Source organism: Chiloscyllium plagiosum, unplaced genomic scaffold, assembly GCF_037043375.1.
Source record: "Chiloscyllium plagiosum isolate Xiang-an unplaced genomic scaffold, Cpla_swu_hap1 HiC_scaffold_31, whole genome shotgun sequence".
In the NCBI taxonomy this organism is placed as follows: domain Eukaryota; kingdom Metazoa; phylum Chordata; class Chondrichthyes; order Orectolobiformes; family Hemiscylliidae; genus Chiloscyllium; species Chiloscyllium plagiosum.
In genome coordinates this window covers 29,079,991-29,095,035 of record NW_028270169.1, presented here as the reverse complement: position 1 = coordinate 29,095,035, position 15,045 = coordinate 29,079,991, and the positions used below count along the sequence as shown (strand labels likewise).

At 39.0% G+C, this 15,045-nt stretch overlaps 1 protein-coding gene across 1 annotated transcript in view; it reads left to right on the top strand.

The window, feature by feature from the left end:
* The window catches only part of kiaa0753 (KIAA0753 ortholog), a 46,903-nt gene that overhangs the window by 6,803 nt on the left and 25,055 nt on the right, over positions 1-15,045 (top strand). The window contains exons 4-9 of the mRNA XM_043718507.2: positions 3,436-3,542; positions 4,289-4,351; positions 9,917-10,138; positions 11,681-11,891; positions 12,686-12,912; positions 14,624-14,772. Coding sequence (XP_043574442.2) covers positions 3,436-3,542; positions 4,289-4,351; positions 9,917-10,138; positions 11,681-11,891; positions 12,686-12,912; positions 14,624-14,772 — 979 coding nt within the window. The remainder of the gene's footprint in view (positions 1-3,435; positions 3,543-4,288; positions 4,352-9,916; positions 10,139-11,680; positions 11,892-12,685; positions 12,913-14,623; positions 14,773-15,045) is intronic.

The window sequence follows — 15,045 nt, the reverse complement described above, 5'->3', positions numbered from 1 at the left end:
CCTCCAAATAAGCAATTTCACTCCAGCTCAGAGAGAAAAGAACACCCACCAACAACAACAACTTTGGAAAAGTATGAAAGTACGAGAAATAAAAGCAAGACAAAAAAACCCAGACACTATTATCCATGTCCATAAATACATCTACATTATTTTAAAGTGTCCAAGAAGGTTTTGGCTTGCTCCAAGGAATGAAGTGACCACACCGTCGTCTTGTAAATAAAACGAAGCACTGTTGGGTACCTCATCGCATATTGAATATCGAGGTCCTTTAACCTTCTCTTGATTTCATCAAATGATTTCATCTTATGGGTCACTGCTGCAGAAAAGTCCTGAAAAAATATTCTTAGTTCCCTGATAGGTTAGGGCCTGCGGATCTCTCCCCAACCATCTAGAAGTTTCCATGACACTCTGCTTGTCCCTGTAGCATTGAAATTGTATCCGAACCGGGCGGGGGCACTGACCCTAACCGAATCTGCACACCACAAACCGGTGAGCTCTGTCAACCTTCACCCAGTCCGCCTCGGCATCCCAGCCAAGAAATTATGGCAACCAGTCTTCAAAAAAACTTGCTAACTTCTACCCCCTCTGGCAGGCCAATGACCTGAATACCTTACCTCCTTCCTCTATTTTCCTGGTCATCGACTTCGTCAGGGTCTGAACCTGTTTCTCAAGGGCATGGATCTGCCCCATCGAGGACTGGACCTCTGTCTCAGATGCCGTGATCCGCTGCTCAACCTCTTCAACTCGCTTCCTGAGCCCTACCAACTCCTCATGCTTTTGTGCTCCTGGATCAGCTGTCGGATCGCTCCAAGTTCATCCACGATGTTCACTGAGGGAGCTTCAGCTACATCCCCCGTTAGTCTTAGGACCTCTGCTGTTTTTGAGTGTCCTGAGTGTTGAGACTTGGCCGTTTTCTTCCCCTTAGTCATTCCCACATGTTCAATAAAGAATTTAAACAATTGTTTTACTGTTTAACAATAATTGTTTCCAAAACTAAACTAAGGTGGGGGGGGTGGTGAAAAAATATTACTACCTTGGGTTGGGGAGCAGAGCTCAGCAAGGCTGATCTATTCAGATCGCCACCATCTTGAATCCCCCAACAAGCATCTTATAGATTCATGCAAACAGATCCTTTGGTCCAACTCTTGTGCCAACCAGACATCCCCATCTGACCTCGTCCCATTGGCCAGCATTTGGCCCATAACCCTCTAACCCCTTCCAAATCATATATCCAAACTGCGATCCAGAGGTTATTCATGGCTCCCAAGATTTAATAGACTGACTTAACATATTTCTTGTTGCTTAATTGCCTACTTGGATTTTTTGGCTTAAAAATTTGAAAAGGGCTAATTTTAGTGCATTAGCAAAAAATGCATGATTTCTAAAACCAGATCTGTTAGCTGTCAGCATCATGAGGCATTCACATTATTTAAGACATTGATTTAATTAAAATTGTATAAGAGACAAATTAAATAAGATGTAATTTTAGTTATGCCATATAAAATTGCTATTGAATAAGGACTTCTGTTGAGATCACAGTTTTAAGGGTTGTGGGAAGTCATCTTTCACAATGGTCGGTGTATGTGCATTAGATTCCTTAGCCCTCTGTTTCCTTTAGCTCAGGGAAATGTGTACAGCCATTTACAACCATACAATTGCTTGTCTTCCTCCAGTAGAGCCATATAGTCTTAATTTGTGTAACAGTAATCTATTTTTAAAAATTGCTAGAAATCCTAACCTAAAACAAAGTACTGGAGAACCCCACCACGTCTGGCAACATCTGTAGAAACAGAAACCGTTAGCTTTGAGTCCAGTGACCCTTTGTTATTAATTTGTATAACCATATTTTTTGTCAGATATATCTTTTCTTAATTTACTGAAACATCTTTATGGGCATTAGAAAAATAACTACTTTATCTCCTTCAAAGGATATGAATATTAAGAATAGTTAGAGTGGAACTGAAGACTGAATTTTAATGCCAAAAAATCCCCACCTGTTGCAAATACCTATTTGGTTCACTAATGTCTTTACCCATTCTGTCCTGAATGGACTCCTGGACCCATAGCAATGTGATTAACTCTGGAAAGTCGGAGGCTAAGGGGGGACCTTATAAAGGTTTATAAAATCATGAGAGGGCATAGGTAAGGTGAATAACCAAGGTCATCTTCACAGGATAGAGGAGTCCAAAACTAGAGACCTTAGATTAAGGTGAGAGGGAAAGATTTAAAAGGAACTTAAGGGGCAACATTTTCACGAAGAGGGGGTGAGTATATGGAATGAGCTGCCAGAGGAGGTGCTGGAGTTGAGTATAATTACAACATTTAAAAGGCATCTGAATGGGTACATGAATAAGAAGAGTTAAAAAGGATTTGAGCCAAATGCTGGCAAATGGAACTAAATCAGTTTAGGATGTCTGGTCATTGCGACAAGTTGTATGTTTCCATGCTGTATTACTTTGACTTTATGAAAGAGCCTAGAAGCCATTTGGCCGATAGTATAATTCCAAGAAAAAATGTCAAATGCTTAGTGTTTGTAGATTTAAATGTAAGTAAACTTTTAATGAATACTGGTAAACAAACTTTCAGCATTGTTAGAGAGTTAAAAATATTCATTACAACTTTCCTTTTTCCTTTCCACCCATCCTTTCTGTATACCTGGCTTTTCTGTTTGTTTCGCTTATTCCCATCTATTTTACCCTGCTCCTATGTCTTTTTGTCTGTACCTGATATGTCATTGAATAAATAATCTCAAACATACTGATACTCATTGCTGTGGTTCTGTTCGCCGAGCTGGAAGTTTTTGTTGCAAACGTTTCGTCCCCTGTCTAGGTGACATCCTCAGTGCTTGGGAGCCTCCTGTGAAGCACTTCTGTGGTGTTTCCTCCGGCATTTATAGTGGCCTGTCCCTGCCGCTTCCGGTTGTCAGTTTCAGCTGTCCGCTGTAGTGGCCGGTATCCGGAAACTGACAACCGGAAGCGGCAGGGACAGGCCACTATAAATGCCGGAGGAAACACCACAGAAGCGCTTCACAGGAGTCTCCCAAGCACTGAGGATGTCACCTAGACAGGGGACGAAACATTTGCAACAAAAACTTCCAGCTCGGCGAACAGAACCACAGCAACGAGCACCCGAGCTACAAATCTTCTCACAAACTTTGAATACAGATACTCCATTCAGACTTTGCACTGATCATCAAGGATTCTTCGTCCTGGTTAAGAAACATAGTTGCTTGTTGTGTTCTCACAGTTCTTGGATTCCTTATACAGATATAGTCTAACCTGGAATTTGCAATTAGCAGTATACAAATTGATCCTACTATCTTTCTTTCCAAAAATAAAACAACTCTTTGAATGATGAAGCATTTTTTCATAAATGAAACAATATTTTTAAGAGTTCCCTGGTAGTGCATACATGAGATGTGTTTTCTTCTGTTAGAGAAATATACAGATATCCTGGATCCTGAAGAAGAGCGAAGAATGCAGATAAAAAGACAAGAACAGGCCTCTCGCTCGGCAAGGATGCTGTATGTTTTGCAGCAGCAAGTGAGAACTGAGATTAAGTGCATTGTTAATTGTCAATTTTTCTATTACAGATCAAATCTAGGTGACACAACAGTTTGCAAACTTATTAATATGGAAAATGAGAGTTCAGCAAGGAGTATAAATTCACCACTTGCAAAAGCCAAAATTACTCTATAATTCCTCCTTTTATTTAGATAATCTGCAGTGGCACTGTTGTAGTAGTGAATTGGCTGCTGAGCTTAAAATCTTAACCAACTTTCTGATTTTCTTTATTGTGACCAGTAACGGCAGATTTGAACTTTAGGTTCGATTTTATATGTTGATTTCAGAACATTTATTGTAGAGCAGATAGGATGAATTGTCTTTTAACAATATTGTTGATTTGCTTTAGAATTTTGTGGGTTGTCTCAGCTACTGTATTGGAATTGTTCACAACTGTCAAAATGTGAACAGTTTCAGAGCAGTTTGTTTGATATGCATTGGCCTGTAGCTTGCTTAGGGAGATAAAAGCTCACTGAGATGTCTATTTTCAGCCTTATAGTTACACAGCATTAGCCAGGAAGGGAAAACCTAAAGGAAGAGCAGTGTCATTGTAATACTTACACATGATAGAGATATGCGCCTCTTTAATGTTTTTTGTAAACTGATTGTATAGCAGTTTTTTTTTAGAAGTGACTGAAAACATTGTTAATGGAACAATATTTTTACATGTGATTAGGACAATTGTTTCTCTTAACCTTGCATTTAGCTTTTATTATTTAATTAAGGTAAATGAAATACAAGAAGAGATAGAAAAACAAAGTCCACATAAAATAAAACATACCAAAAAGGTAAGAAAATAAAATGTTTTGATTTTGTTGACAGAAGTGTATTATCTTGTAGTAAAGACTAACCTGCTCTTGAGTGAAAGAAAATTTGGTCTGGTACTTTGTTTTTATGCATTCTTTAGAATTCCAGTCAATGTTTATAGACTTTACTAAATTATTGCTTGAGTCCCAACTGCTGGATTACATTGTACCTGATTTTCCTGTCAAAATAAGTTTGGCTAACGCTGCTCATCATTGATATAAATGGACATGGTACTGCAAATGAAAGGGGGAAGGCGAGGAAGAAGTGTAGTTAAATTCACATAACCATAAAATGATGTTCTGATTGTTCTGCTCCACCATAACTTCACAAATACAGAATGTTGCAACTTGCCTTGGATTAAACTAATTCAATGACGCAAAGTTGCTGCGCTGAATGTAACACTAAAAGTTGTTTAAGTAATCTTAACTATGTGGTCACTATTAGCAATCAACTTCACTGGCACTAAAATTTAATTGTTACAAGTACTGTATAGAGAATTATTTTCACTTGGAGAATTGAAACTATGAAAAAAGTTTAAAACTTGACTGTTTTTTCTCTCTCTAAATGCAGTCTTCTTTTGATGCATTTACTACTTCTTCTATATCAAACTCATGCGCTGTAATTTGTACTTCGTCCTTGCACTTGCTGTATTTGTTTTGCATTTCTTCATTCTGATTGGTTGAGGGGCTACCTGTTCGCTTGGATTCCAAATACTCTGTATCCCATGCTGCAACATTTTCAACTTGCATTTGAAGCAACTTACCACTCACCAGAATTAAATAAGTGTAACATGCGAAAGTTATTCTAGTGAAAAACTGTGCTGTAACAAAATGGTCTGCTGAATGAGAAGGTTGTATGTATATTTTTCAATTGCTTGGGCAATGTTTAATATAAAAATTGTTTACATTAGCACTTTATTAAAAGAGTCATAGAGTCATAGTGATGTACAGCACAGAAACAGACCCTTCGGTCCAACTCGTCCATGCCGACCAGATATCCCAACCCAACCTAGTCCCACCTGCCAGCACGTGACCCACATCCCTCCAAACCTTTCCTATTCATGTACCCATCCAGATGCTTTTTAAATGTTGCAATTGTACTAGCCTCTACCACTTCCTCTGGCAGCTCATCCCATACACTTACCACCCTCTGAGTGAAAAAGTTGCCCTGAGTTCTCTTTTATATCTTTCCCCCTCACCCTAAACCTATGCGCTCTAGTTCTGGACTCCCCCAACCAGGGAAAAGACTTTGTCTATTTATCCTATCCATGCCCCTCATGATTTTATAAACCTCTATAAGGTCACCCCTCAGCCCTCCGATGCTCCATGGAAAATAGCCTAGCCTATTCAACCTCTCCCTAAAGCTGAAATCCTCCAACCCTGGCAACATCCTTTTAAATCTTTTCTGAACCCTTTCAAGTTTCACAACAACTTTGATAGGAAAGTGACCAGAATTACATGCAATATTCCAACAGTGGTCTAACCAATGTCCTGTACAGTTGCAACATGACCTCCCAACTCCTGTACTCAATACCAAATATTGTCTTCACTATCCTATCTACCTGAGACTCCACTTTCACGGAGCTATGAACCTGCACTCCAAGGTCTCTTTGTTCAGCAACACTCCCCAGGACTTTACCATTAAGTGTATAAGTTCTGCTAAGATTTGCTTTCCCAAAATGGAGCACCTCACATCTATTTAAATTAAACTCCATCTGCCACTTCTCAGCCCATTGGCCCATCTGATCAAGATCCTGTTGTAATTTGAGGTAACCTTCTTCGCTGTCCACGACACCTCCAATTTTGTTGTCATCAGCAAACTTACTAACTATCCCTGTTATGCTCGCATCCAAATCATTTATATAAATGATGAAAAGTAGTGGACCCAGCACCGATCCTTGTGGTACTCCACTGGTCACAGGCCTCTAGTCTGAAAAACAACCCTCCACCACCACCCTTTGTCGACTACCTTTGAGCCAGTTATGTATCCAAATGGCTAGTTCTCCCTGTATTCCATGAGACCTAACCTTGCTCACCAGTCTCCCATGGGGAACTTTGTCAAACACCTTACTGAAGTCCATATAGATCATATCTACTGCTCTGCCCTCATCAATCTTCTTTATTAATTCTTCAAAAAAAAATCAAGTTTGTGAGACATGATTTCTCATACATAAAGCCATGTTGACTTCCCATAATCAGTCCTTTCCTTTCCAAATATATGTACATCCTGTCCCTCAGGATTCCCTCCAACAACTTGCCCACCACCAAAGTCAGGCTCACTGGTCTATAGTTCCCTGGCTTGTCCTTACCACCCTTCTTAAACAGTGGCACCACGTTTGCCAACCTCCAGTCTTCCTGCACCTCTCCTGTGACTAGCGATGATAGAAATATCTCAGTCAGAGGCCCAGCAATCACTTTCCTAGCTTCAGACAGGGTTCTAGGGTACACCTGATCAGGTCCTGGGGAGTTATTCACTTTTATGCGTTTCAAGACATCGATCACTTCCTCCTCTGTAATATGGACATTTTGCAAGGTGTCACCATCTATTTCCCTACAGTCTATATCTTCCATGTCATTTTCCACAGTAAATACTAATGCAAAATACTCCTTTAGTATCTCCTGCAGCTCTGGACAAAGATCACCTTGCTGATCTTTGAGGGGCCCTATTCTCTCCCTAGTTACCCTTTTGACGTTAATGTATTTGTAAAAACCCTTTGGATTCTCCTTAATTCTATTTGCCAAAGCTATCTCATGTCCCCTTTTTGCCCTCCTGGTTTCTCTTTCAAGTATACTCCTACTGCCTTTATACTCTTATAAGGATTTAATCGATCTATCCTGCTGTACCTGACATATGCTTCATTCTTTTTCTTAACCAAACCCTCGATTTCTTTAGTCATCCAGCATTCTCTATACCTACCAGCCTTTCCTTTCACCCTGACAGGAATATACTTTCTCTGGACTCTCGTTATCTCATTTCTGAAGGCTTCCCATTTTCTCGCCGTCCTTTTACCTGTGAACATTGACGCCCAATCAGCTTTTGAAAGTTTTTGCCTAATACTAGCAAAATTGGGCTTCCTCGAATTTAGAACTTCAACTTTTAGATCTGGTCTATCTTTTCCATCACTTTATTAAAACTAATAGAATTATGGTCGCTGGCCCCAAAGTGCTCCCCCACTGACACCTCAGTCACCTGCCCTCCTTATTTCCCAAGAGTAGGTCACGTTTTGCACCTTCTCTAGTACATCCACATACAGAATCAGAAAATTTTCTTAAACTTGCTTAACAAATTCCTCTCCATCTAAATCCTTAACACTAAGATTGGGACTGCCAATGTTTGGAAAGTTAAAATCCCCTACCATAACCACCCTATTATTCTTACAGATAACTGAGATCTCCTTACAAATTTGTTTCTCAATTTCCCTTTGACTACTAGGAGGTCTATAATACAATCCCATTCTTATTTCTCAGTTCTACCCAAATAACTTCCTTGGATGTATTTCCGGGAATATCCTCCCTCAGTAGAGCTGTAATGTTATCCCTTATCAAAAACGCCACTCCCCACCTCTCTTGCCTCCCTTTCTTCCCTTCGGGTAGCATTTATATCCTGGAACATTAAGCTGCCAGTCCTGTCCATCCCAGAGCCATGTTTCTGTAACTGCTATGATATCCCATTTCCATGTTCCTAGCCATGCCTGGAATTCATCTGCCTTCCCTGTTAGGCCCCTTGCATTGAAATAAATGCAGTTTAATTTATCAGTTCTACCTTGTCTTTTGCTTTGTCCCTGCCTGCCCTGACAGTTTGATTTGCCTGTGTTCTCAACTGTATCTGTCTGAGATTGAAATCTTTCCTCACTATCTCCGAGGGTCCCCCTCCACACGTTACTAGGTTAAATCCTCCTGAACAGCTCTAGCAAATCTCCCTGCCAGTATATTCATCCCTTTCCAATTTTGGTGCAATCTGTCCTTCTTGTACAGGTCACTTCTACCCCAAAAGAGATTCCAATGATCCAAAAATGTGAATCCTTCTCCCATACACCAGCTCCTCAGCCATGCATTCATCTGCTCTATGCTCCTATTCCTGCCAAACTAGCTCATAGCACTGGGAGTAATCCAGATATTGATACTCTCAAGGACCTCCTTTTTAAATTCATGCCTAACTCTCTGTAATCTCCCTTCAGAATCTCAACCTTTTCCCTTCCTATGTCATTGGTTCCAATGTGGGCAATGACTTCCTGCTGGCCCCTCTCCCCTTTGAGAACATTCTGCACCCTCTCTGAGATGTCCTTGATCCTTGCACCAGGGAAGCAACACACCATTCTGACTTTTCGCTGCTGGCCACAGAAATGTCTGTCTGTGCCTCGGACTAGAGAGTCCCCTAACACAATCAATTGATTGGAACCCGATGTACCCCTCGTTGCATTAGAGCCAGTCTCAATACCAGAAACCTGGCTGTTCGTGCTACATTCCCCTGAGAATCCATCATCCCCTACATTTTCCAAAACATTATACTTGTTCAAAACGGGGATAGCCACTGAAGACTCCTGCATCACCTGCCTATCTCTCAACTTTCCTGGAGTTAACTCATCTATGTGACTGTATCTGAGATTCCGCCCCCCCATAACTGCCATCCATCACATCCCCTTGCTCTTGTAGGTTCCTCATTGCCTCCATCTGCCCCTCCAATCAATCCATTCGATCTGATAGGATTCACTATCAACGGCATTTGTTGCAGATATAATTCTCTAACCCATAAGCGCTCCCTAAACTTCCACATCCGACAAGAAGAGCATATCACTCTACTAAGGGCCATTTTTTTTGCTGCTTTCAATCTACAGACCCAGAAAATAGCGTTGTCTTATTCCTCTACAAAACACTGCTCCCGGTGAAATTAATACTTATGGCTTATATTTTAAGTTTAATCGAGAACCATAGCTCAATAAAACATATAATCAAGAAAGAACTTGCTCTACTCACTACTACAAACTTATTTTAAGGCCGCGCTTAAAATCCACTTAACTACTTCTGTGCTGTGACTGCTCCCAGACAGGTTCCTCCAAGATCAGTTGTGAAGTTCACTGTATTTTAATTTTCCCAGACACACTCCGATGTCCAGCGATACATTAATTCAACAGCAAAGGCAGTAATTGCTAACTCTCAGTTAGCAATGTGGGTCGCTCGCTCTCTCGCTCACTCTCCTCCACTGACCTCACCATGTGCTTCCTTTGTCTGTTCATCTCCCTTTTAAATGTGATTGTTTTGACTTTTTTTTTCCCCCTTCCAAAGTCCCAAAGCAATGCAACATCATATAAAACAGTCATTGCTGCTCCTCGAATTCAAGGAAATCACCTCCAACACCTAAGATATCTCAAAAAAAAAGTAGCAGCTGTTACAGCCAGAAATGTTTCCCATCCTCCATCTTGGATTACCCAGAATCCCTGGGAGCTTGAGTTAACAAAAAATGATTCTACTTGAATTCATGTTATTGTCTTCAACTTCAACCTATCTGTTTCTGAAAAAGGTATTATTGTAGTTTTTTTTATGTTTCAGTCTCGCGCCATGTCTCGGTTAGCAGCTGCACATAGAGGAGCTGTTCGTGCATTGCAAATGTTTGTTAGTCAACTTTCTGGACAATCAGAACAGCAGATTCCTACTTACTATAAGGAACTGGGTCAGTTAATTCGACAACTTTCTCTTTGCTCTGCCAAAATGGAAAGTGACATGGATGCTTCTATACCAGAAACCATTATTAACATCCTTCAGCAAGTTGAGGTCAGTCTTAATAAAAATTTTAGAAACATTAAGATGCAATATTACAACTTTAAATAAATTTGAATTTGAGTTTCTATGTAACATGGGTGCCTTTTTAATGGTATTTATGAGCACACAAACACCCAAAATAGATATCAATTCATTACTATTTTTCTCTCCTACCTAATAGCTCATTTTATTCACTGTAAAAGAGTTTAATTTACTGCTGCAACATGAAGAGTATTAAACCTTAGTTCATCAAATTATTATGTATTTTTCTGATCTCTAAACTTGTTTCATTGGCCTGATTTTATGAAAACCCATCTTCTGCTTTCGGCAATTGTAAAGGCTTCACTGAAAACTTAAGTGCACTGACAATGTCAGGCAGTTCACTAAGTTCTCTACCTGGAAAATTCCTGCCAGTATGCACAGTAATGTTTTGAATTTTTGGGAAAAAGAGGTATTTATTAGAAGATATTGTGTGCAGTCAACCATTTGGGCAATTTGATTCATGCTGATTGGACACTAAAGCTGCTAAACATATCTTTTTTTGTTATCTGACTGTTCCCTAACTGTAACTCTGATTTACAAATGCTTCAAGCAGAGAAGCTGCGACTGAACCCAAATGGCATGATTGCTAATCAGTGACTTGCATGTACACTGTAATGGGGAGGCTTTGTAAGTTGTAAGACTTAGACACAATACATTTGACTGATCTATTTTGCTTTTTGCTGATTATGAGGGATAGATAGTATTAATACTAATATGTGTGGTAGGACAGTTTTTGTCAAGTTTTCTCACTTGGGAAATGTGACATTTTTGGGCATAGTAAACAAAGAACAGATAATTAAAATTTGAAAATGTTATGAATCGTGATAAAACATTAAAGTCAATAAGTAGAAACATTTTGAACATCCATAAATTAGATTAGATTTCCCTACAATGTGGAAACAGGCCCTTCAGCCCAACAGGTCCACACCAACCCTCCGAAGAGTTATCCACCCAGACCCATTTCCCTCTGACTAATGCACCTAACACTATGGGCAATTTAGCATGGCTAATTCACCTGACCTGTACATCTTAGAACTGTGGGAGGAAACCAGAGCACCCGGAGGAAACCCACGCAGTCATGGGGAGAATGTGCAAACTTCACACACACTCACTCGAGGCTGGAATCGAACCTGGGACCTGGGTCCCTGGCGATGTGAGGCAGCGGTGCTAACTGCTGTGCCACCATGCCGCCCCAAGTTGCTTCATGGATTGTTATAACATTTACTTACTCTCCAGTTCCTCTTAGAATAATTTGCACAACTCCAGTTTGGAGGGGCGTTGTGCTTCCTACATTATCAGACAAGATTAAAATAAGGAATCATTGTGACTTATTAAGAATCTAATAGGGTCTGTTCATGGAGAATGAAATTTGCATATATGTAAGCTAGTCACTTTAACTAGGGATGGACTATGTTTTGGGAAGCCTCAAATGTAAAAGAAGAGGGCAAAAGTTGCGCAAATGAATATTAGGTCTTACTTGACCTCAAAGATGTTTATTTGTGGACTTATCAGGACTTGGATTCACTGCTTGGGAGCCAACTTCCTCAAAGGAAATCGAATCAATTACTACAGAGAGCCCGAAGTGTATCCCCCCCGAACAGAAAAGGACCTCCAGGTAGACACAGAAGCCGTTCTGCTGAAAGATTACAAAAACCATCCATTACAAAGCACAATGTTTCATATGCACAGAAACAATTGCCTCCTCTTAAGACAATGCAGATTGGTAAGTCAGTTCTTTTCTTGAAACAAAAATCTCTTTTAAATCTGATGAGAGAAGAGGAATAACTTAAAGTGGGTGTTTGTGCTGTGACCAATTGCTCATCACATAAGTTAATAAATTATCTCTACTAAGATAATATTTGTTAGTGAAATGTAAGTGAAAACTTTTACTTGGTGTGAGAAGTATATTATTCTACTTCTGCCTTTATAGCTGATAATTATAGCAAGTCCTTTCTTGATCAAAATTAGACACCACTCGAGGTGTGGACGAGAGCATTATCCAATGTAATCATGATTCTCTTTAAGCTAGCTTGTCGTAGTTCAATAATCTGCAGACTTTTTTGCTCTGTGTTAGTTGGACATAATGAAGGTCATGTTTACTGAGACTTGGGTTTCTTTCAACAACTTCTTTGGCTATTTTAGTAAGATTCATGATATCTGTCTGTAGTGTATTGGATTTGCAAACATTAATTTTCAGTTGCCTTTGATCTGTAAAATTCTGCAATATCTAAGTTAATTGTGAGAACTTGTTCATGTAGATAGTTTTAAAAAATTATGGGGATTCTTTTTCTGAATGTAACTGATTGAAGCTTGTACATGAAAAATGATATAAAATTCTTCTTTGTGTTTAATTTGGTTCAGAAATAATAATAATGTATTTTATTGGTCTATGAAAAAATGGTTTGAATACACCAGCATTAATAATTTGAACTGAATTATCAAAGAAAAGTAAAATTTTTATTGATTAGTGTGGTTTTTTTAATTAAATGTTCTTTTTAAAATACATTTTCTGCTCAGATGAAAGTTTCCATGTTGCTGAATCTCCCAGACCTCAGCTATGTGATAGAGAGTCTTTGCCTATCCAGGAGGAGCAGCAACAGCAGGAAGAAAGTCCTCCAACTCCTGAGAGGAGTACTGTGCTGAGGGCTGGGTTAGATGCCTTACAACGTGTTGGAGCCTTGAAAAAATCTGCTATGGAAAGAAAGGCAACAAAGAAAGGAGTGCTACTGCCTACCAGGTCATATGTAAGTTGTGTTCAATGATATATTCTAAGTGAATACTGGGGACAGAATAGCAGTGATTTCAAGAGGGTATTTAGACAAGATGTAGCGAAGGCTGGATAAAATGTGTTGCTTGGTGTTTAAATAGAGACTAGGTTGAGCAGCCAGCTTTGCAACTGCTATGCCATTAGGGACGATGTCTGATTGCCAACACTTGTCTGCCTACACAACAACCTTTCAAAGATGGTTTGGGTCAAAGGATGCTGATATTGATTAATTGTCGAATTGTTCCAGGAATAGCAAATGGAAAGATGGAGTTAGAATTGGATACATAGTTATTAAGGCAAGTTTGGTAAGCTATGGTGAGAAATCTCACTAGGCCTCACGGTGGAAACACAACACAACTTACACTTAGCCAAACAAAAAAAAACCATGAGATCCAGCCCAAGGTTTCAAATTGATAACTCTGTTTGATTTAGCTAGCATTTAGTAATTCTGAATTGCATTAAAGTCGCATATTATATTGACTTGTAACTATATCATCATTCCTGAACAGCATTGTGAGTATTTCTATTAGAGTTGGTTCAAGAAGCCAGCTGATCACCACCACCTCCAGGATAATTAGAGACTGGCAATAAACATATTAGCTGAGCCATGTTCTGTAAAATAATTTTCAAAAATTCAAGTATATAACTTTGAGAAATTAGAGAATGAATTAGTGGAATTACTGGTGGAAATTCCACTAATTTCCAGTGGAATTCCTAACCCTAACCTTCTGCTTTGACACTAATTTCTAAAAAAAAATTGTTTGACACATACATTAATGAAACTCCTTTTTCGTTTTGAAGGCTTTTGAAGATGGGATAATATGTTCAAGTTAACTTAAGACATTACCTAAATTTGCTTTTTGTTTCACTGCTCTGTTACACATCCTGTTTGATTTAGGTAGGGTAGAGTAATGTAGCTTTATTTGTTGCTTCTACCATATACAGCTGATACAATAAAAGCGAGACCGCGTTCCTCCAGCACCAAAGTGCTATATGAACACACAGATTACACGAGAGTACAATCATACTCAGGGCAGCATAAAGTGCATAGAAAAGTGCAAGACAGCACAGTAATTTCTGACAAGACAAGACACTAGGCACAGTGGTGGGCAAATTACAATGTAACAATGAATGACTATTCAGATCTGAATAGCTTCAAGTCAGCACAAAATTTACAATGTGCAAATGAATCCAATGGAATTGACTCCTGGAAGATAATCTCTCATGGTTTTGACTTTGCTGTCACTTAACTGTAGTCAATGTGGGGGAAAAAGTTCCAAATCTTCATTTTTAAAGTTCATAATGTTTGCAAATAACCAGCTGTTATCATTAGAACTTTAATCTAATATTTGGATGCAAGTGAGCAGACGTATGTGCAATTCTGACTAAATGTAAATGCAGAGACAGCAGTACAACTCAGCATTGTCAGCTTTAAACTTTTATGAGCAGAGATTGGTTTCAAACCTATACGTGCAACATACATGCAGTATTATCTTGGTCTTTTGAGATTATATAATGAATAATTGCCAGGTATGTTGCTGGCTCTTGAACATCTGGCTTTATGTTGTTGTTTTAGGATTGTCCGTGCTCCTTTATTGAATCTCTTGATAATATTGAAAGCTGAAGTAATTTAGTCAAATGCCATTTATGTTTATTTTCCTTTCAATTTATGGAATTAATTTTCGCAGCCAAGAGGACAGAATAATCTTGAAATGCAAGCCTGCTTTCAGAAATCCACAGTAAGCTCAGAATTAAAGAGGTATCAGGGACCACCTAAAGAAAGCAGACCTCCGTGGATTCCAGGATATCCCACTTGTCCTCTTGGACCTTCTAAACGGCAAGTAATCTGTGCAACAGCGTACAAAAACCAAGCATATTATCATGTTTTAATAAATGTGCATATATCCTCCATTTGAACATTAAGTTATTTTGTTTACTGTGTTAATTACAAAAGTTAAATCTTTTCGTTATTTAAAAGAAAACTATTCTCATCTTAAAGCAGTATTTTATAAGTATGAAATTGTTTTTATTGTGGTTGCAGCAGTGAGATATGAATTTTGCTTCTGCTACTAATGATGGATTACATAAATTATGCTTTAAAATGTTAATG